At 40.1% G+C, this 22,415-nt stretch overlaps 1 gene segment (V, D, J or C); it reads right to left on the reverse strand.

Moving 5' to 3' along the window:
- Window positions 1-7,735: 7,735 nt before the first annotated feature.
- On the reverse strand, window positions 7,736-8,219 carry LOC108799140. The segment is given in 2 exon segments: window positions 7,736-8,049; window positions 8,133-8,219. Coding segments are annotated over 2 exon segments (357 nt in total).
- Window positions 8,220-22,415: the final 14,196 nt, after the last annotated feature.

Here is a 22,415-nt window from a genome sequence, read left to right on the forward strand (position 1 = left end):
GCCCTGCCATCTGGCATTGATTGGGGGGGGGGTTGATGGGGCGGGGGGGCGCATTGCGGAACCTGGCCTTGGGGCAGCAGGGAGAGTAAATCCGGCCCTGACTATTCAGCATTTTGCCATTATTTCCTGAAATGAGTTCTTCTTGCACACTGCAGAATCATCTTTTCACAGGATTTGGGCTACTTTATTTGGCTTGTCACCTGAAGGAGCATGACCTGGCTATCTTTGGCTTACCCTAGCTCATCCGGCTGCCACAGGCTGAAGATGGGGGAAAGGAAGTGTATTTAATAACTTTTTTCCCTACATTTGGTAGTTTTCCTATTTACTTTCTGTTCTGTAGACAGAACAGGAATTCAGTGAAAATCCCCTCAAACTGAGGAAAACCCCCTGATAGCTGTCACTGGAACAACTATACTAGTGACAACGCAGATTTTTAAGATTTTGTCTCTTAATTTCAGTCCTTTTGACAACAGTCACCATTGAAAATAAGGTGTGAATTTCCCCAGCGGAGACACAGGCAGCAGTAACGATATGTCAGCGATTCTATATCTGTAAAAAAAAAAAAAGTAACCGGACTTGCTGCATTTTTAAGACAATTGGTTTTCATTGGTCATCTGACTAGTTTTCTCAATTCACAATGAATTGTGAATTGAGAAAGCTACTCAGATAACCAACAAAACATCTTCAAGAAAATTACAGCAAGTCCGGTTGCTTTGATTTATTTTATACCATGACCTGGACGAATGAGAACCTTTGCGGACATCAAAGATTCAAGTACCTCCCATATCCAAAGCTAAAAGTTTTGGCTTTGCATACATTTAAATATTTATTTGAAAAACAAAGATTAGGGGGTGTATTAATAAAACATTTGCCAGTCATCCTGCAAAACTGCCATGTACATTTGTTCTGTGTGAATGGGGCAAAAATAATGGATTTTCTTTCCAGGCTGAATGTAATATCAAGAAAATACTGCTGTAAATAATTACATTTTAAAAATACATACGCATTTTCTTTGATCCTCAGCTTCATCTAATGGCCATAATGTGGTATTTTCCTAATTTTATAATTACTCTGCAAATAAAATAAACTACTAACATTCTTTTTTTGCCCCATTCACACAGAATTAATGTAGATACAGTTTCTCAGAACAAATGGCTGTGTGTTGAGTTATTTTGAGGGGACAGCAAATGTACACTGATATACTGTGCAAGCTGTACACTCTGTACTTTACATTGTAGCAAAGTGTTATTTCTTCTGTGTCGTCACATGAAATGATATCATAAAATATTTACAAAAATGTGAGGGGTGTACTCACTTCAGTGACATACTGTATATTGCTATTGGCTATTTCAATTTGCAATATCCAATAACAAGCTGGCTATTGCACCCGCCCTCTGCTGCTGTCAATCACTAGAAGAGGACCTGATGGAGAACCTGAGTTCCCCCTCTGCTGATTGACAGCAACAGTGGGCGGGTGCAATAGCCAGTCTGTTGTTGGCTATTGCAAAGTGAAATAGCCAATACCAATCTAGCTATGCATTCCTATGCTGTTTTTTCTCTCTCTTTGACTGAAGGTAGCCGGCGGCACTGATGTCAGAAAAAAAAAGAAAACAGTTCGCAGGGAAAGGTTTACTCTGCTAGATTGAGCGGAGTAAACCTTTCCGGGAGAAAATGTTTCTCTCCCGGGCGGCCGGGAGCCGCTATTTAATAGTGAGCGGTGATGTCTGCCCCCACATAAAAGGGCTGAAAATGTGCAACTGATAATACAGGAAGTAGTAGAAACCAAAATGTGGTGATAGTCAGTGATCACAGCAACAGTAGTCTTTAAAAGTAAGCAGGTTTACTCAGGATAGCATTTTTCGGTTTAAAAGTGTGCATTTTATATGTAATATTGTGTGTAATTATATGTAATATTGTTCTGATTCCATAATTGTTGAGGATTCAACTATAGATCTCCCTAAATGGAAGAAACAAAGGTGTGGATGTTCTATGCCTAAACTCGATATACTAAAATATTACCGAGGATATACTACAGCCAGCTGGTAGAGGGAAATCATTACAGATGGATGTTTTTGTATGACAGGAAAAGATTTATGGAGATTTGGGGTTTTTTAGGCACACAAGACGATAATTTATATAAAAAATATAGTTTTTATTAGATACATAATTAAAAAGAAAGAGCTCATAGTATAAAAAGGAAAAAACAGCTTAAGAGGAACACCTTCAACCTCCACCAGAATCCTGAATCAAGTGTGGGCAGCTACCCCGCCAGAGGAAAAAACCAGAGAAATATATCAAGTGAGAAGATAAACCATAGCCAAGGAAAGCAGGGGATTTAGAGGAATTGATACCCCTAGATAGATTCAGTCAACCACCAAGAAACCGTTGTTTCTATGTATGCACCACCGTGACTGACATTAGAATTGCCGATTTTTCCAGGACATAGTTCTCATCGCTGTATGCATAGTTCTCATCGATGTATGCATGAACAGTTCCAGCCGGACAGTAGAATCAGCGATGGCCCCCCTGGGCGTCTATTTCAGCCCATGACGTGATGATGTCATATCCCCTCATGCGTGCCAATTGGGTCACGCCCCTCCAGCTGAGTGCGATTGCTTGATGCGGACCGTCAGAGCAAGTACCTCATCAGTATCCGCCCAGTGGAGGGTTGGGTTAAGGCTGGTCGTCCTCGGACGACGACGCCCATAATCTGTCTGGCACAATTAAGTACCGTCTTGGCCATTCGAAATGTCGGTAGTAGAGAAAGTATGTAAGAACAATTACTTACCCCCAGCATGGGGTTGTTTGGCATTATGTCAACCGCTGTGTTAGCTTAGGGGGAGCAACCGAGGGCCACCCAGGGTCCAGCCCAATCTGGCTTACGTTACATACATGTATATTGGCATGAAAAATAACATAGGAAAAAATATATACGGTACAACATACTCATATTTCTGACATAGAAACAGATAAATATAGCATACTTATACTGCTATAGAAATTAATTATTAATAATAATAGTAATAAAGGTGAGGGGGAAAGGGGAGAGAAGGAGAGTTTTACTCTTTTGTCATAGTACCACGTCTAAAAAACCCCACTAGACTCTGGTATTAGTATTATTACATATTTTCACCCAGAATAGGGGAGATTTTAAGGGCTTAATGTAAACTACTTGCGGTCTATTTGACATCATAAGGGAGGAGGGGAGCATTTGCCTCATCTCGCTTGGCGACAGATGGTAAGGGGGGGAGAAAGGGGAAATTATGATTAAACTGCCATGTTAAGAAGGGGGGGGGGGAATGTACTAAAAGGCATTTCCCGCACCTTGTATGTAGTAAATCACTTGGTGGGAAATTCGGACTGGGATCCTAGAGGAATGGTTTATAGCTTAGGGCTTCATTTAAGCCTGGGGGCTGTGTAGCTTTTAGTTTATAGATCCATTCCGTCTCCTTGCGGAGGATCATTTGGTCCACGTCACCTCCCCGTATGTTCATGCCAATATGTTCAAGTCCATAGAAGGATAGAACATTAGGGTTGAAGTTGTGATATAGCCCTACATGACGGCTAATGGGAGTCGTCATCTTGCCATTCGAGGTCAAGTATACGTGATCGTAAATACGTTTACTGAAGGGTCTGATAGTTTTCCCTACGTAGAAAACTCCACATGCGCATACCATCAGGTAGACTATGCCCGGCGTGTTGCAGTCAATATGTTGTTTTGGGAACCACAGTTGGCCGTTAGGTAACTGTGTGTGACTTCCCTCTTTTATAAATTGGCAGTAATTACATTGATGGCATTGGAACGTGCCACATGTCGTTTTTTCTAGGTTCCGTTTCGGTTGATAGTGGCTCTGTATTAGACGGTCCCGTAAAGAGTGTAAACGTCTGAAGACCACCTCAGGGGCCGGACCTATATGCTTAGAAATCTGATGGTCTCGCAGTAATAAGTGCCAATGTTGAGTCATAACATTTCGAATTTCCTGATGCTGATTGGAGAAGCGTGTCACAAAGCGGACCTTGGAGCTGTCGGTGAGACCTCCCTTGGACCTATTTGTGATATTGGTTCGAGAAGTATAAATTAATTTTTCCCTTGGCTGCATTAGTGCCTGTTGGTATGCCCTTTTCAGGAGTTTCTTACTATATCCTCTGATTCTAAGTCTGTCTTTTAGATTATCTGACTCAAGTTTGAAAGCTTCTTCCATGGAGCATATCCGCCTAAGCCGTAACTATTGGCTATGAGGAATGCTTCTAATCAGAGGTATGGGGTGGGCACTAGATGTGTGCAAAATCGTATTGCCCGCTGTCTCTTTGCGAAAGAGGGTGGTGTTGATAGTCCCATCCTCTTCTACTCTAACGGTGACATCTAAAAAGGCCAACTTCTGCTGGTGGGCGTTCATCGTAAATTTAAGGTTATAGTCGTTCTCTTGTAGGGATTCTACAAAAGGCTCAAGCTGTTCATTCGTACCCGTCCATACCATAAATACATGATCTATGTATCTATACCAAGATAGTACATAGTCCATGAGGCCCGTGGCATTTTCTCGCTGAAAAAGATCTCTTTCCCACCCCCCCAGATAGAGGTTAGCGTAGGAAGGGGCACAACAGGTGCCCATGGCTACGCCCTGAATCTGGAGGTAGTGGGTATCTTTATAAACAAAGACATTATGTTTTAATATGTACTCCAATAGGTCCAAAATGAAGTTATTATATAGTAAAAGATGTGGATCTGCGCTTTATGGGTAGCCCTGATTTAATATCCTGATATTAAAGCAGCTGCGCTCTCAACCCTGGGGTCAAAATAGATAAAGTGTGTAAATTGTGACCTACCTCCTGGAATGTCCCTGTGGGTTGCGATATGTGGGAAGAACTTCTAGGCAGCTGAAACACAGACTGGAAGAGCATGTTAATAATATAAAAAAGGGATACAACAATCACAGCCTCTCCAAACATTTTAAAATTTTCCACAACTGTGACCCAACATTACTTAAGGTTGTGGGAATAGACAAAGTGGAAAGACACTGGAGAGGCACTAACCTTATACAAAAGATATCGCAAAATGAATCAAAAATGGGTGGGATCATGATTCCATCTAGATGTTTAAGTAAGTCTGCGGTATCCCTGAGATACCTCAGGGATACCATGTGGAGTTTTCTACGTAGGGAAAACTATCAGACCCTTCAGTAAACATATTTACAATCACGTATACTTGGCCTCGAATGGCAAGATGACGACTCCCATTAGCCGTCATGTAGGGCTATATCACAACTTCAACCCTAATGTTCTATCCTTCTATGGACTTGAACATATTGGGATGAACATACGGGGAGGTGATGTGGACCAAATGATCCTCCGCAAGGAGACGGAATGGATCTATAAACTAAAAGCTACACAGCCCCCAGGCTTAAATGAAGCCCTAAGCTATAAACCATTCCTCTAGGATCCCAGTCCAAATTTCCCACCAAGTGATTTACTACATACAAGGTGCGGGAAATGCCTTTTAGTACATTCCCCCCCCCCCTTCTTAACATGGCAGTTTAATCATAATTTCCCCTTTCTCCCCCCCTTACCATCTGTCGCCAAGCGAGATGAGGCAAATGCTCCCCTCCTCCCTTATGATGTCAAATAGACCGCAAGTGAAGTCTGAGATACCTCAGACTTACTTAAACATCTAGATGGAATCATGATCCCACCCGACTCGTGGCTGGTGACTATTGATGTGGAGGCCCTCTACAGTAGCATACCCCATACGAGAGGCCTCAAGGTCATTAAACAATTTGTCAGAGAACGAACGAATACATCCACACTATATAATAACTTCATGTCAGAAATATGAGTATGTTGTATATATTTTTTCCTATGTTATTTTTCATGCCAATATACATGTATGTAACGTAAGCCAGATTGGGCTGGACCCTGGGTGGCCCTCGGTTGCTCCCCCTAAGCTAACACAGCGGTTGACATAATGCCAAACAACCCCATGCTGGGGGTAAGTAATTGTTCTTACATACTTTCTCTACTACCGACATTTCGAATGGCCAAGACGGTACTTAATTGTGCCAGACAGATTATGGGCGTCGTCGTCCGAGGACGACCAGCCTTAACCCAACCCTCCACTGGGCGGATACTGATGAGGTACTTGCTCTGAAGGTCCGCATCGAGCAATCAAACTCAGCTGGAGGGGCGTGACCCAATTGGCACGCACGAGGGGATATGACGTCATCACGTCATGGGCTGAAATAGACGCCCAGGGGCGCCATCGCTGATTCAACTGTCCGGCTGGAACTGTTCGGGCATACAGCGATGGCAACTATGCATACAGCGATGAGAACTATGTCCTGGAAAAATCGGCAATTCTAATGTCAGTCACGGTGGTGCATACATAGAAACAACGGTTTCTTGGTGGTTGACTGAATCTATCTAGGGGTATCAATTCCTCTAAATCCCCTGCTTTCCTTGGTTATGGTTTATCTTCTCACTTGATATATTTCTCTGTTTTTTTTCCTCTGGCGGGGTAGCTGCCCACACTTGGGGAGGGTTTTTGCTTTGGTAAATAAATACTGTGTTCTTCCCTCGGGATATGGGCTGACTAACTCATAGGGGCTTGTGCCCGTCACGGTGGTTCTTTCTTTGTCACACTCTTTTCCCTCTTTTCTTTTCTATATTGTCCTTATGCCATCTTTCCTCTGACTCTCTAATGGTTGCCAATGGAGTTTTTTGACTTACTATATGGGCCTCACTTATGCCTAGACGCTGCCGTCCTGGCTGATTCATTCCACTGTCTGGACGAAGTTTTTGAAACCCTAAAAGCCATTGAAGCATCTGACACTGCTGTGTGGGGGTATCCGCTGGTTCCGCCTGGCACTGGTAAGGCAGACACTTGTTCGTTTGTTTGCATGAAATGTTAGCCTCTTATGGCTTTTGCTGTCTTTTGTCTATCTTGATTAGCCCTTTTGTGGCCCCTGCTGTTTTTTGTTCATTATGATATTTTCTTTGCATACTAGTTGGTGCAACTCGCTGATGACTTTTGAATGTCAGATTATACTTTGGACAGTATAGTGCAATATTATTTTTCTTACTTTTTTCTTATTTTCTTCACTGTTTGATTAGAACTAAGTATATTATCCTCAATGGGATATTAACTGGTCAATTTACATGATTATCTTATACTTTCAATTTAGAACACCTCTTGACCTGAGGAAGCGTGGTGACACGCGAAACGCGTTGTCGTTATACTCCACCAGCATTTCCTGAATCAAAAGCTTACTCCGTTGGAACGGATGGTCCTAACTAACTAATAAATCCCATCTTTGCTCCGTTCTGATCACACGGAAGACAAACGAATGAACTCACTAGTTGTTCAGTCAAGTGGATAATATCAACAATACTGTAGGGGGTGCGACCTACAAATTAATTTACATATATAAATCAACTAAATGAAATTTATTGATGCAATTATAACTAGCCAAAGCTCAGGATTCTGATGGAGGTTGAAGGTGTTCCTCTTAAGCTGTTTTTTCCTTTTTATACTATGAGCTCTTTCTTTTTAATTATGTATCTAATAAAAACTATATTTTTTATATAAATTATCGTCTTGTGTGCCTAAAAAACCCCAAATCTCCATAAATCTTTTCCTTGTAACATAAACTAGGGGTGTGGCACTTTCCATTAAACACCGGTTCCTTCCCATTCCCCTTCCCTATACAAGCTACTTTGTATGACAGTAGCCATCCTTGGATCACTGTGCATCTCTAGCACAGTAATATGTGGCCGTGTCTTCCACTTTCAGATTGTCTATTTGTAGATATGCTGTGTTTATGGACTCCTCCTCAGTTATGGTGAATCTCCCCCGATATGAAGAGGAATAATCTGTATTTCCAATTTCAGGATTAATCCTCCCAATCCATGTCAGTCCTCTCCCTGGGACTTGTTGAACCTAGTGTATATTGTAGATGCTGAATGTATATCCAGATCCTACACATGACATCTTCACACTCTCTCCAGGCTTTTTTATTTCTGAGGAGGACTGAGTAAGTGTTTGTGACATGACTCCTGTAAACAAGAAAAAATAGCATCATAAATAAGATCATCCAATCAGAATTGATTACTGCGTTTTTGTTTGTTTCCAGACTTACCAAAAAATGAAGACAGACACAAAAGACAACAGAACAGAAACATGATGTCTTATTGGCTTTAGATGATCCGTGTGTTCTGAGAGGACACCAAGAGCTCACTAGAACATCACACCCTGTCACTTCATCTTTTCTACCTGGGAGGATGAGACAGGAAGCAGAGAGGAAATTTACATGATGGGGTCATGAGGGCTATAAAAGGCTGAACATCCTATAGCACCTAGAATTAGGTATATGGTTATATAAATCAACAATAATGGACCATTTAAAGAAAAAATATATGGTAAAATGTGACAAAAATATCCGTCAGTCCTTATATGTCTCTGGGATTTAGATTATGAGATTCTTTCATAGATTTCTCAGATCTCCCCAGTTGCTGCAGACATCAGATTGTTCAGTAAAATGTTTTTTATAAAGAGAACAGAACTTTTGGTTGGGTATAATATAGTAATATTAACTATATACTATATGTTAAAGAGAGTCCCATAATCTAATATACAAGCTTCTGTTATCCTTAACCCCTTCATGACTGAGGTCATTTTTTCATTTTTTTGCACCCATGTTATATTCCACATTTTAGGCCTGAAAATGACTTAAAACCCCCAAACATTATATATTTTCTGAATGCCAAGACCCTGTAGAATAAAATAATATCTTATTTACAGTGTTCTACGGGACACAGAAGCGATCTGGCGACAGGTAAGTCGCCAGAATCGCTTCTGTTGTAAAGCCGACAAGTTTAAACAGAGTTACAAGTTTAAACAGAGTCCCAGTGACAATAGCCGCCGGGAGTCTGTTTAAACAGCCCCGATGCTGGCAACGTACACTGTACATCGTCAGTCACAAAGGGGTTAAAAGGAGTACGTGCATATTAAGCAAACACTTTGTGGTTCAATATAAACACAGCCAACAAAAACATGGACAACTGTTTAGCGAAACACTATCACTATGTAATTCTAACATACAAGATCTGCTAACTTGTCTTGTTACCAATAGCTAGAGCCCTCAGCACCTAATCACATATACAGTAATCTACAGGTCAGGATACAAAAATCACTTGTATGCTTATTAATAAATACAGACACTCAGTATCTGGAATCATCTGACTCTGGTTAGACAGAATTGATTTAACCCGCCTAAGGGTGGTTTTAAGCCTGTCCCCGCCAGGCCATGCAGTCCACTTTTGGCATCAGCTGGCCAGACCATTTTTGCCATCATTTCAGAGAATGTTTTACTTAAAGAGTTTGTAAAGATCCCCGAACCAGATATTTTCTGACTGGAAGTACAGGACTGATAGAATAAAAAGGTGGTGCTACTGATTTTGTAGGTCCCATGATAGTTGCACAAATTGTTATCGCAATTTTTGCTAAAAATACATTAAAATCATTATTAGCACAACATAACTTAGACAACATAACTTACAGAAATTCTAGTGAATCTAAAAATGTAAAACTGTATTGAGTTATCATATAACAAACATTTGTAAATTTTTAACTGTGGCTTTGAAAATCGAAGGTGTGCAAAACTGTTAAGAGGCAACTTAGGTAAACAACTGCGGTTGGCCTCGCCTATTTATTGTGGTGTTGTCCTGATTCACAGTGCAGCATATGTTTTGTGTTAGTGTGCAATAAAATAATGCAAGCATACCTTTTTATACAACACAGCATGTTATAATACGTGACAATTTTCTGCCACACCTAGGGTTGAATGAGCATACTTTAACCCCTTCTTGACTGAGCTTTTTTTCATTTCCTGTTTGTTAATGACTAACACACTTTTTACATTTCTGCTGTATGATTCTTCCACATCAGTAATATACATATAAATGGCTTTTTAGAGGACAGATAGGGCTATATATTTATATCACATATGTGTACCTAACAAAAACACTTTTTCCCCAGTTATGATTATTATTAATTCTTAGAAAAATAGCACAGATTAAAAAAAATACATTCAATACATTCAAATTCAAATACATTCAATACATTTATTTATTTGTCCTTTATTTGGAAACACCTCACATCCCTTGGATTTCAGAAATTTTTCAAAACTTCACGGCCTAAAACTAAAAGCTAACGTTTTATTTTAGAAAACCTATTAGTGGTTAGGTGGCCTACAATGTCACTGTCACTAAGTATCACACTTAGTGACAGTGACATACTTTGAATATCACTGTCGTGAGGAGGTTAAACAAAAAAAGATTAACCCCTTAGGGTGAAAAACAAATCTGCAGCTCAGCTGCAGATTTTCATTTTAAGGGGTTCATTTTTATAATAATTATAGCATAAAACACACACACACACACACACACATATATATATATAATTAGAAAGACTTTAAGTCACTAACATTCATGTATGCATTATACTATTATAGTTTATACATTTGAGTCACATATATTTATTTGATTGCATGGTTTATGATATTAACACGTTATATGTTGCGGGCGCTGCATAATTTGAAAGTTTAATAACCTTAGTGACACTGATCCTGCAGCATGTCAACTTCAGATCTCACTAAAGACTTCTGATCGTTCCCAGAACAATCATAAGCCTAAAACAACATTTCAGCATTAACATTTTGCTAAATGTTTCTATGTTGAAACATGTAGTAAAAACCCTGTACACATGGGGATTTCCTAATCCCGATCTGTATAGCTGTCCAACAGTGATAGCAAGTGGTGTGCACACTTCACTGCTATCACTGTAGACACCCGATCGCTTAAAGTGATCTTGTATCTGCTGAAGCTTAATTCTTTCATTAATGGATGCCTCAATACTGAGGTATCCGTTAATGAACGGTAACCGCTGATCTCCATGGGTACCGGCAATTCACAACCCTAAAAAGCTGCTCACGTAGAGTGTACGTGAGCAGTCGTTTGGGCACATAGTGGTGGGGACGCACAGTGTATGTCTCCCGTCACTAAAGGGTTAAAAAAGTTGTAAGAAAGAAAAACAAGCACTGCTATGTGTTGTAACAACACACTGCAGCGCATATGCCCAATGTACACCAGTGCACATGTTATGTGAACTGCAGTGTGTACCCACTGGTGTGAATAGCAAAGAGAAGGGAAACAACCATGGATTACAGTAAGGCACACATTACAGTATTGGTTTATGTTAAAAAAATCTGAGGGTTTAATGTCACTTTAACCCTTTCGCTGCCAAGGACGTACGGCATACGGAGCTACAAAAGTGCTTCTGGCTGTCCAGCTCAGTATGCCATACGGACCTGGCATTTCCAGTTCTACTATAAGCTCATGGTCACAGACTGACCTTGAGATAATGAGCAGAGGGGCTGCATGACTGGGGAGAGGAATATTCCCTGGAGAAGGGGTTAAAATAAATTGAGAATCAGTTGATCTTACCTGAGTAGAGGTTGGTGTCGGGGAAGAGCCACATGGGATGGGACTGCAAAGGCTGATGGATGTCTTTCTGGAAAGTCATCAGAGGAAACAGGTTTTCCTGCCCACCCTCTGCTAATTTTGAAGTTGATAGCAGTTGAAATGGTTATTTATGTCATGGCGGCCTGGTGGGTTTGGGGTTTATAAATGTGAGTAGGTTACAAAGTGGGGGACCATCATCTGGTATGGTGTTTAAACCCGTTGGTGTCAGTATTGTTTACTCAGGATACTATAACATCATGTTATATAACTAATATTGTGTTTTTTATATGTTATATTGTGCAAATGTATATGTCATTGTCACAGTTCAGCTGCAGAGTAGCAGCTGGGCTGTCACTTATAGTTCCACAAGTACGGTATGTGCAGACCTCATACCCCTGGTTCTGCAGGCATGCAGGGCCGTGCTGTTGTTTGTAGTCTCCCACACATGTGTTGTGTTCCTAACTTGCTTGTGCACTAGTCTGGCAGTTTTAGGCTTTGGCCGACCTCTCCTGCTGATTCTGATGTAGCTTCACAGCCAATCAATGCGGTCAGTTTGTGGCCAATCCTGTGGTTCCTCCCTCTTGTTTACTCTATTTTAACCCAGTGCAGTGCACGGCACGACTGCCTGAGCAACTCGTACCTAAGCTAGGTGCCGAGCCCCTGTTTGCTATTGCTCCTGAATTCCTTGATGTTTATCTGTGTACTGACCTTTGGCTTGTCCCTGAAAATCCCAGTGTTAAGTCTGTCCTAACCTTTGGCTTGCACCTGGAAATCCCTATGTTCGTTCTGTTCCTATCATTTGGATTGTCCCTGGAAATCTTAGTCATCTGCCAGTCCCTGACCTTTGATTTGTTTGTCGTGTGTGCAACTTCTCTGGAACTCTGGCCTTGTTAACCATTGTCGGCTGTTAGGTGAGTTGGGTGAATCTGGGGGTCATGACCTGGGGTCAGCATGCAGCAAAATCCATCTCCACCATTAGGAGCTCTGGTGAACACTGGCTGGCCCTTAGACGCCACACCCTGGGGGACCCCATGGTACCTACTCATCATTGCAGCACCCTGCCTGGTACTTGAACTTTTAGCTGAACCTGACTTCCACTTGCCTTATGCAGCTCCTGTCCCTGCTGGAACTCTGGCTCTGGTTGTTGTCAGCTTACACTGCTTGCACACTTTGAGCTAGGTGTCGCTGCAAGTGTAGCTAAGGTCCACAGCCATGATTCCGAGTCACATCTGTAAGTCTGGTTCGTGACAGTAATATTGTGTGTTTTATATTTAATATTGTGCTGCTTTACTTGTACTATTATGATTTAAAAACTGTAAAGTTGAGGAATTAACTATAGATCTCCTTTGATGGAAGAAACAATATTGTGGACATTGTGTCCCTAAACTTGACTACAACATTAGTGAGGATATACTACAGCCAGCTGGTAGAAATAAATCATTACAGATGGATGTTTTTGTATGACAGGTGCCATCCTTGGATCATTGTGTGTCTAGCACAGTAATATGTGGCCGTGTCTTCCACTTTCAAATTGTCTATTTGTAGATATGATGTGGTTATGGATGCATCAGTTGTTATTGTGAATCTTCCCTGGTATGAAGAGGCATAGCTTACATCATTATTAGTAGTAGGATGAACCCACCCAATCCATGTCAGTCCTCTCCCTGGGATTTGTTGAACCCAGCTTATATAATAGCTGTTGTAGGTATATCCAGATGCTTTACAGGACATCTTCACACTCTCTCCAGGCTTTTTTTACCTCTGAAGAGGGCTGTGTAAGAGTTTGTGACATGACTCCTGTAACCAAGAATACAAATATCAGAAACAAGATTATCCCATCAGAATTGGGTTCTTGTTTTTTTTTTCAAACTTACCAATAAATGAAGACAGACACAAAAGACAAGATAATAGAAACATGCTGATGTCTTTTTGGCTTTAGATGATCTGTGTGTTCTTCTAGGAAACCAAGAGCTCACTTTTCTACCTGGCAGGATGAGACAGGAAGCAGAGATGAAATTTGCATGATGGACTGGAAGCTATAAAAGGCTGAACATTATAGTGTACCTAGAATGAAGTTCAGCTTCCCATAGATAGCTTTTTGTTTCCTGTTCAATTATGTATTTATGTTTATTCTGTTATTAACACCATATGCATGTTTACTATATGTCTTACTGTAAGCATAGGATATGGTTAATAAACATGGTTTAAGTGATAGAAAAATTACATTAAAAAAACAAAAATGTCCATCACTTCCTATATGTCTCTAAAACTCAAATAATGAGGATCGTTTGGTTGTTTTCCCAGACCTGTCCAGTACCTGCAGCCATTACAGTCTGGCTTTCGCCCCCAACACTCCACTGAAACTGCCCTCCTAAAACTCACTAATGACCTACTCACTGCTAAAAACAAAGGCCACTATTCCCTACTCTTGCTATTAGACCTTTCTGCTGCTTTTGACACTGTTGACCACCTGCTCCTCCTCAAAAAACTCCAGTCACTTAGACTACAAGACTCTGCTCTCTCGTGGTTCTCCTCCTACCTATCTAAGCGCTCCTTTAGCGTCACCTACAATTCTAAATCCTCCCCTCCTCTTCCTCTTTCTGTAGGGGTCCCCCAAGGCTCTGTCCTTGGACCGCTTCTCTTCTCTATCTACACCTCCTCCCTTGGTCAGTTAATATGTCTTCCTTAGGTCTCGTTCACACCAAGGCGTATTGCATATGCGCGTCTGTCGCGCGTTTTTTACCGCGATTCGCGGTAAAAAAGTTGCGCGACAAACGCGCGTTTCCGAAGGCTACTTGGCTGTATCCCAATGGAAACGCGCAACAAAACGGCCCAAAGTAGTACATGTACCTTTTCAGGCGTGGGCCGTTTTGTAGCGCGTTAGGGACCGGCAGAAATAGGCCAAGGTGGGAACGAGACCATTGAATACAACGGGATTTATATTTTTGAGCGTTCGTCGAGCGTAGAACGCGCTACAAAACGTTCAGGTGTGAACAAGGGCTTATATTGTAAAGCGCTGCGCAAACTGTTGGCGCTATATAAATCCTGTATAATAATAATAATTAGTCTGTGCAAAACCCACAGCCTTTATAATCTCTACAATAAGCACTACTTTTTGTGGCTAATATTCCATAGTAATGCGCGAAAAATATAGTAATATTACATTTATGTTGTATTTTAACAACTGGTCAATGATACTTTACAAAATATATATTACTTGTATGTATGTTACTTGGTGGTCAAAAAACACATGCAGGCAAACTGAATAAAAATGAACAGTGTTTAAAACTTTGAATAATGGGGGTATATAGATGAATGGTGGGTTTCTTCAACATGTATACCTGTTGTGTACTCACCTTTTAACAATAACTAACGTTCTTAGCCGTTAGCAAACATGCCTCCTCACAGAAGGACAAAATACAGTAATGACTTGCATGCTCAATGCTGGAATTTTCTGTCTGGTTTGTGAGATTTTATTTAATCAATCTGATATTGTTTGTTATAATTATGATTCCACAATGCAATTTATTCTCTGCTGGTATATAGAAGGACACCTAATTTGAGCTTTTAATCCTTACCATGAATTATGGCTTTACAATTAAATAAATAATTATGTTTTAAGGACATATCTAATGCTAGTACTATACTATGTAATGTGAATCCTTTGTATTTGATTTGGTAACAGCTGTCAACAGCTTAAATTTGCTTGCATACATGATTTTATGTTAAAGCAGCTACTGTATATTTATATTGATATTAAATATGTGCTGTTTAAGTAGCAAAAAATGTGGTATTTAAAATTAAAAACATTATTCAATTGCAAGAAGAAACATACACAATTACATATATTTTGAGAAGTGAAGATAACAAAGATAATATTCTTCTTAAAATATTTTATAGTTACAGTAAATACAGATGTCGAGTATAGTAGAAATTGGGGAAATAAAATAAATGTTCTAAGTCCACTTCAGTGTAAGAGAAGTAGACAATATATAACATTTTTAGTTAAATAAACATGGGTTCTGCTGACATAAATCCACATGGAGGTAAAAGTCCAAATATTATTTCAGAGTTCACGCTTCACCTATTTGTTCACAAGATTGTGGACAGTCTAGGTGAACCACACAAACTCACCAATCAAATGAGTGATCTAGGGATCACGTAATAACATCAAGGGGTTAAGAATGACATATATGATGCAGATTGACACAGTCATTAACACAATAATGCTTGTTTTTTAGAGTCCACCATGTAACATAGCTTTATTACCTGTTAATTATGGCAGTGGATTTGTTTTTTTTCTACTAACTATAACAGACCAAGCTGTGCAGCAAAAGGGCATTTAAATTCACAAGAAGTCAATGTCTCAGCTGCTAAATGGTTAGAGTAGTTGCCAATAAAACCCCAGGGGGTATTGGCTGCAGTAGATTGGATGAAAGCACAGGGTGTACAGTGTCCTCTAAATTTGGGTGTTGGTGTTTTGGTGTTGGTGATCAACTGGAGAAAAGCCTTAGAGAGAGGGTGAGCAGAAATATATAGAGGGGGAATTTATCAAAACTGGAGCAGACAAAATCTGGAGCAGTTGTGCATGGCAACCAATCAGCTTCTCACTTTCTAAGAAAGTGTTCTTAGCATTAAAAAAAATGCATACTCTAAAGAAAAGTTATCCTTATATATCGGCCTTCCTTTGTAGTCATATGGAAGCGATATTGCCTTTGGGAACAATATTGTAAGAGCAAGACACTGTCAAGAATAAGTTGCCGAACCACTTACATTTCCTTTCCAATGTTTAAATATCTACACTGTTGTAATTTGACTTGGGGGATTAATTCACACACCTACATAATGGTCAGACTATAGATGTTGGAGAAATGTCACAAAGGTAAAGGAAATTGAAGCCAGACCAAAGTATCCCAAAAATTGGTAGATACCTATAGTGAGACAGATCATTGACACATCTGATGTATATGGTAAATAGATTCCAAGATTAAATACTTTGTAACCTTAAGTCTTAAATTTGGACGTATTTTTCATAATTATATATTGTTAGTATCAGTTTACAATTATATGGCCGGACATGGATTTGTTCTTTTTATCCTTATTACATCCATCCATACTTTATTACAATACAGGTGAAACTCGAATAATTAGAATATCGTGCAAAAGTAATTGCAGTAAGTGCTGCAAAAGGGGCCCAAACCAAGTACTGAGTACATATGCATGCTTGTACTTTTCAGAGGTCCGATATTGTTCTATGTACAATCCTTGTTTTATTGATTGCAAGTAATAATCTACTTTTTTGAGGTTGTGGATTTGGGGTTCTTGGGGTTTTCATGAGGTGTAAGCCATAATCATCACAATTATGACAAATCACGGCTTGAATTATCTTGCTTTGCATGTAATGAGTCTATCTCATATATTAGTTTCACCTTTTAAGTTGCATTAGTGAAATAAATGAACTTTGAACGATATTCTAATTATTCCAGTTTCACCTGTAAATACAAAGTTATCCGTATAGGACTGATAACTTTGTATTTATTGGAATAACGCATGAAAGAATTTCCTTATTATTGTTGCTATGTTCTGTATATTGGTGGACGTTTAGTGAAATCATTTCAGTTTTGTTTGCATATAACAAAAGTATACAGAGTACTATTCTCATAAGATCTGTTATTAATTTGGGAAAAGGTGGTGCACCCTGAAACTGTCAACATTTAAGTTGGTCTGAGTCAGACATCGTATTTATCCTTAGATGACATGTTTGTCTTTCTGTTAAGCTGGCCATACACCTTACAATTTATCTGCAGATTTTTTGTGGTCAGGTGGAAAAGGTGCAACAGATTCCTCCATCTACAATCAACTGTGTGGATGGAGTAATCTGCACCTGGGCCGATCTGTTGCACTTTTTCCATCTGACCACAGAAAATCTGCAGATAAATTGTAAGGTGTATGGGCACCTTAAGAGATGAGATGTTTTAACCCTTTCACTGCCTGAACCATTTTTGTTGGGGGGTTTTTGCACACATGTTATAATCCACATTTTAGGCCTTAAAATTACTTAACACCCTCCGCACCCCAGACAGATATACAGATGCAAACAAAGTATGTGAGCCCCTTGAAATTAGCTGGTTTTCTGCAGTCATTTGCCATAATATGTAATCTGATCCTTATCTAAGTCACAACAATGGACAAACACATCGTACAAGCTGTTAACACGCAAACAATTCTAATTTCTCGTGTCTTTACCAAACACATCTATTAAGCATTCACAGTAATGGAGGAAAAAGTAAGTGAACCCATAGACTAACTACTTCAACAAAAGCGAATTGGAGTCAGTAGCTTCCACACCAGGAGTCCAATTAATTAATTGAGTTTGAAGGTTTAGAGCTACTTTAATTAATAAAAGACTCTTAAACATTTTAAGGTTGCTGCTCATAAGAAGCATCAACTAATAGGGAGAACAGGGGGGTCCTTCGAGTAGTAAACATTAGAGGGTCAATGGACAGTCGAGACTGCTCTGAGTGGTGAGGTAGGGGGGGAGGTGCAGAGCTTTCTTTCTTGGTATTTGTCTCTTTCTTTCTTTTTATTCTCTTATTTTCCCTTACTCTTATGTTTCCTTCTGATACCCGCTGGAAGCCAATACGGACAGGGTACAGGAGAGACCTCCAAACTAATACACAGTTCCTCTGTGCTAAGGGATCTCGACGAGATTGAGACACTTTGTAATCTGAATATTATGTGCAGCTAACAAATCTTTCTTTTGTTGTACCGTTGTATTCTGTTTATGTTTGTGCAAAAAACAATCAAATAAAAATTTTGAATGGAAAAAAAAAATAAGAAGCATCAACTGATGTAAACCATGCAATGCCAAAAGGAGCTCTACTGTATAAAGATGTCCTATTAAGAGTAGTTGATCTATATAAGGCTGGAAGGGGATACAAAGCAATCTCAAATACTGTAGTGTTGGGCTGGATGTTCGAGTCGAACATGAGTTCAACTCGAACATCGCTAGTTCGTGTGTTTGCTGAACACACAAACTATAAGTGCGTTCAGCGGTCTGTTCGACCGCTGAACGCCCCACAAGGCAAAGCGCCTTGTGAAGCCCTAATTGGCTGGGCAAAGTCTTGCCTTTAATCAGGGCTCAGTACTCTGTAAGAGCCATGATTGGGCAAAGTCATGATGAAAAAAACACAGAATCCACAATGAGGTAAACAAGAGCCCACAAGCAACGCTTGAAGACATCAACTGGCAAAAAACCCTGTTCATGAGTCTACCATATGTAAGTCTTTGAACAGTTGTTCAATAAAGACACGAGAAATCTGAATTGTTTGTGTGTTATCAGCTTAAGCACATTTTGTTGATCTATTGTTGTGAACCTAGATGAGGCTTAGATCACATTTTATGGCAAATTACTGCAGAAACCCAGTTAATTCCAAGGGGTTTACATACTTTTTCTTACCACTGTGTTTACTGAAAGCAGGGATCCTGTAGAGTAAAATGAGGGCAAATATTTATGTTGCTTAATATTAGCACATCTCCTTATCAAACCCAACATTTCAGTAACAGTTACACTTAAGTTAATTTTAATGCACAAAAATACAATGTAATATCCAATTTTTTTGTAAAATATAAACGAAAAGATTGTGCTGAGTAAATAGATACCCAGCATTCCAAACTTAATAACTGTGTACGTCTTTGAAAGGAGTAAAAATACAGTAATTTAATAGCCCAAAAGTGACACTTTAAGAGCATATACAGGTCATTAGTTTAGAGTAAACCATGAATATTGGCTCACAAGCCCTCTATGCGATAGCACTGTAGTACTAATAGGTCCACTTAAAGGTGACATTACAGGGTCTTTTAGATCCCAAATGTCACCTTTGTAGCCCATTAAAGCTCATCAAGTACATATTGTGCATGATCAGCTTCTTCCCCAGCTCTGGGTAACGACAGCACAGAAACCAGAATCATTAATGGTTTCATTCAGTGGGGAGGAGATTAGTAAATTTAATGTTTACTCGTCTCTCTGCCCACTGACACCCGTGATGCCTGTCCCAGGCCCGTAGAAAGGGCAGTAGTGAATGGGGAACACGGTGGGGGTATCGGGCGGGGAGGCACATGTTTACGGACCCCTGGAAGCAATCAGACATCTTCACAGCTACCCGGATCGCTTCCAGTGTAAAGCCAACAGTCAGGTATAGCAGCTTGGAGTATTTTTACAGGGGCACGCTACTGCCAACATATGGCTTACGTTGGTGGCAGCAAAAGGGTTAAAGCTGAACTTCAGGTATGTATTTTTTTGCTTGCTTACTTTAGTTTTCTGATTGGTTAAGGGGTGGATAACATAATGATCCGTCACTCATGCAATCTTAGAATGCCTTGCATTCATTGATAAAAATACTAGGCATTTTCTGACTGGTCACTGTGCTGAGTTAGTAACCCCCTGTGTTTTCAGAGTAGAGGGGAAGCCAGAATAAAACTTAACCCCTGCAATGGGCCTACCCCCACACTGCAAAGTTTAAGTGCTTGTTTTGACCTAGGGTCTACAATAACAAATATATACCATTTTATTCTGCCAGAGTTCTTTTATAAATGTTTTAATTGTATAGTGTTTGTACTAAGGATGCACCGATAGCGGTTTTTCGGTATCTAGTACGTGTACCGATATATTTTTTCAGTACTCGCCGATACCGAATACCGATACCGGACGTCCCATTAAGGAATCCAGTCGGCGTGTAATGACTCGCCACCTGGCTTCCTGATTAGTGAACCAGGTGACGAGGAAGCATGGACCTGGCTTTCTGGCCAATCAGGAAGCCGGGCGCCGTGTAATGACTCATTGCCCAGCTTCCTGATTGGTCAAGAAGCTGGTCAATCAGGAAGCTGGGCAAAGGGTCATTACACGCTGCATGGCTTCCCGGGAGCATGGAGCCGACTTTCCGGCCAATCAGGAAGCCAGGTAGCGTGTAATGACCCTTTGCCCGGCTTCCTGATACCAGAAGCTCAGGTATCAGGCTAGGCATTGGAGCATTTGGGTGAGTACGAGTAACAGTACTCGTCAAAATACTTGGCATCAACACCGATACCGATACTTTTACAGATACATCCCTAATTTGTACTATTTGTGACATTGTGCCTGTTTATTTGATATCTCTTAGATTGAGTAAAGCCAAACGGAACTTTCATTGTAAAAATGCATTGCAGGTGCCGCAAAACAAATATGTTCAAGGTGTTATAGTTTGTTTTCTTTAAAGAACAGCCACAGCCTGAGAAGAGAAGCCTGTGCCTTTTCAGCATGATTCTGAATGGTACCCTTGCTCTCTCAAGGGAAGCAGTGGTCTCTTTGCAGAGGTCCAAAACATCCCCTGCTAAGTGAGAACCAGAGTTTTCCAATCAGAAGGGAGTGTAAGCTTTAATGATTTCAAAGCTATAGGTCTGACTCAGCAGTCTGACTCCTGTATCTGCTTTGGCTGTAAAACAGGGATGCTCTGTGATAGGAATGGCAGACATGCCCTGCCTGCAGATAGTATGACCCAACAGCTGCTTTGTCGTGCTGAACCTGCCTGCCCAATACTACTTCTATGAGCAGAACCTCTTCCTTTGCATTTCATGTCTGCCTAATAAAGGATACTGTTTGAATTTAATGGCAGCTAATGCAATCAGAAAATAAATATGTGGTGCTTTGGTGCACACTACTTTACAAGTATGCAGAGATGTACTGCAAAGAAATGGCAGCTTTACAGACTCTTGTCAGGAACAAGTGTAGTCTGCAGATGCGGAAATCATAAAGTTCCTAGAAAAGGAAAACAAAATATACCTCCCTCAGATAAAGAAACCTAAAAGCATTACAAAATGGATAAATGTGAAATAAAAGAAAATCATCTTAAAAGAGAGATTGTAAGGGGGTAGTCCTAAAAATTACTGTTGGTCTCTAAACTTTGAACACAGTGGGTGCACTAGAATATGTAGCCCACTACACTGCAATCCACAGTAATTTAGCCCAATATAACACAGTATAACACTGCATAGCAACTAACTCTCCCTACATAGACTGTCAGCTGACCCTAAACTATTCCAACAAGGCTGGCACATAACAATGTCCATCTGACTGGCTCTTCAAAGCCAGCTGACTTATTACAAATGCCAGGTAGTGTATTATAGTTACTATGAGTTCCATCTGCCAAATTTCCAGATTATTTTACTGGGACTGCAAATTTGAAACCCACTGGATCTGCTGCATACCCATCGTATAAGTGGTGGACCCACACCCCATTCCTAATCACCACACATACCTGATTAACAAGCTTTTTTTTTCTATCAGAGAGATTCACTAATTTCTGTAAATTTTGATTTTAATCTTACAATAGGGATGCACAGATACTTTTTGAGTACCAGTGCCGATACTTGACATTTTCATGAGAACTACCAGGGTTGCAGCGGTTGTAGCTGGGTCCTGGCTCTGGCGCTCCAACACTGTCCTGAAATTATTAGTCTGTATTGATTTAGAAAAACTGTCACATGACAATAAACAAAAATGTATCAGTACTCATACTTGTAAGTACTCGGCAAGTACCAGTACTCGTACTCGCAAAACTGGTATCTGTGCATCCCTTTTATATTTATAAAAACAAAATCATACATTATAACAGAGATGTACAAATCCCAGGAGCTCCGTGTGCTCCTTACAAATGACAGCTGCCTCCTAATTTTTGAATTTTTTTCTAGTCTAGTCTTGGAGCTCAAAACTATCGGTACATGTACTTGTACTTGTACCGAGTACTGTACTTGGTATCTGTGCAACCCTATCTTACAAGATTAATGATTGTTCAAGGGTAAGAATATTCATGCACTTTATAAATGAGCAATGCTCTACATTTTGTCTGCTTAATTGTGAAATACTG

The sequence above is a fragment of the Nanorana parkeri genome, unplaced genomic scaffold (genome assembly GCF_000935625.1).
Source record: "Nanorana parkeri isolate BGI_ZX_2015 unplaced genomic scaffold, ASM93562v1 scaffold1639, whole genome shotgun sequence".
Lineage (NCBI taxonomy): Eukaryota > Metazoa > Chordata > Amphibia > Anura > Dicroglossidae > Nanorana > Nanorana parkeri.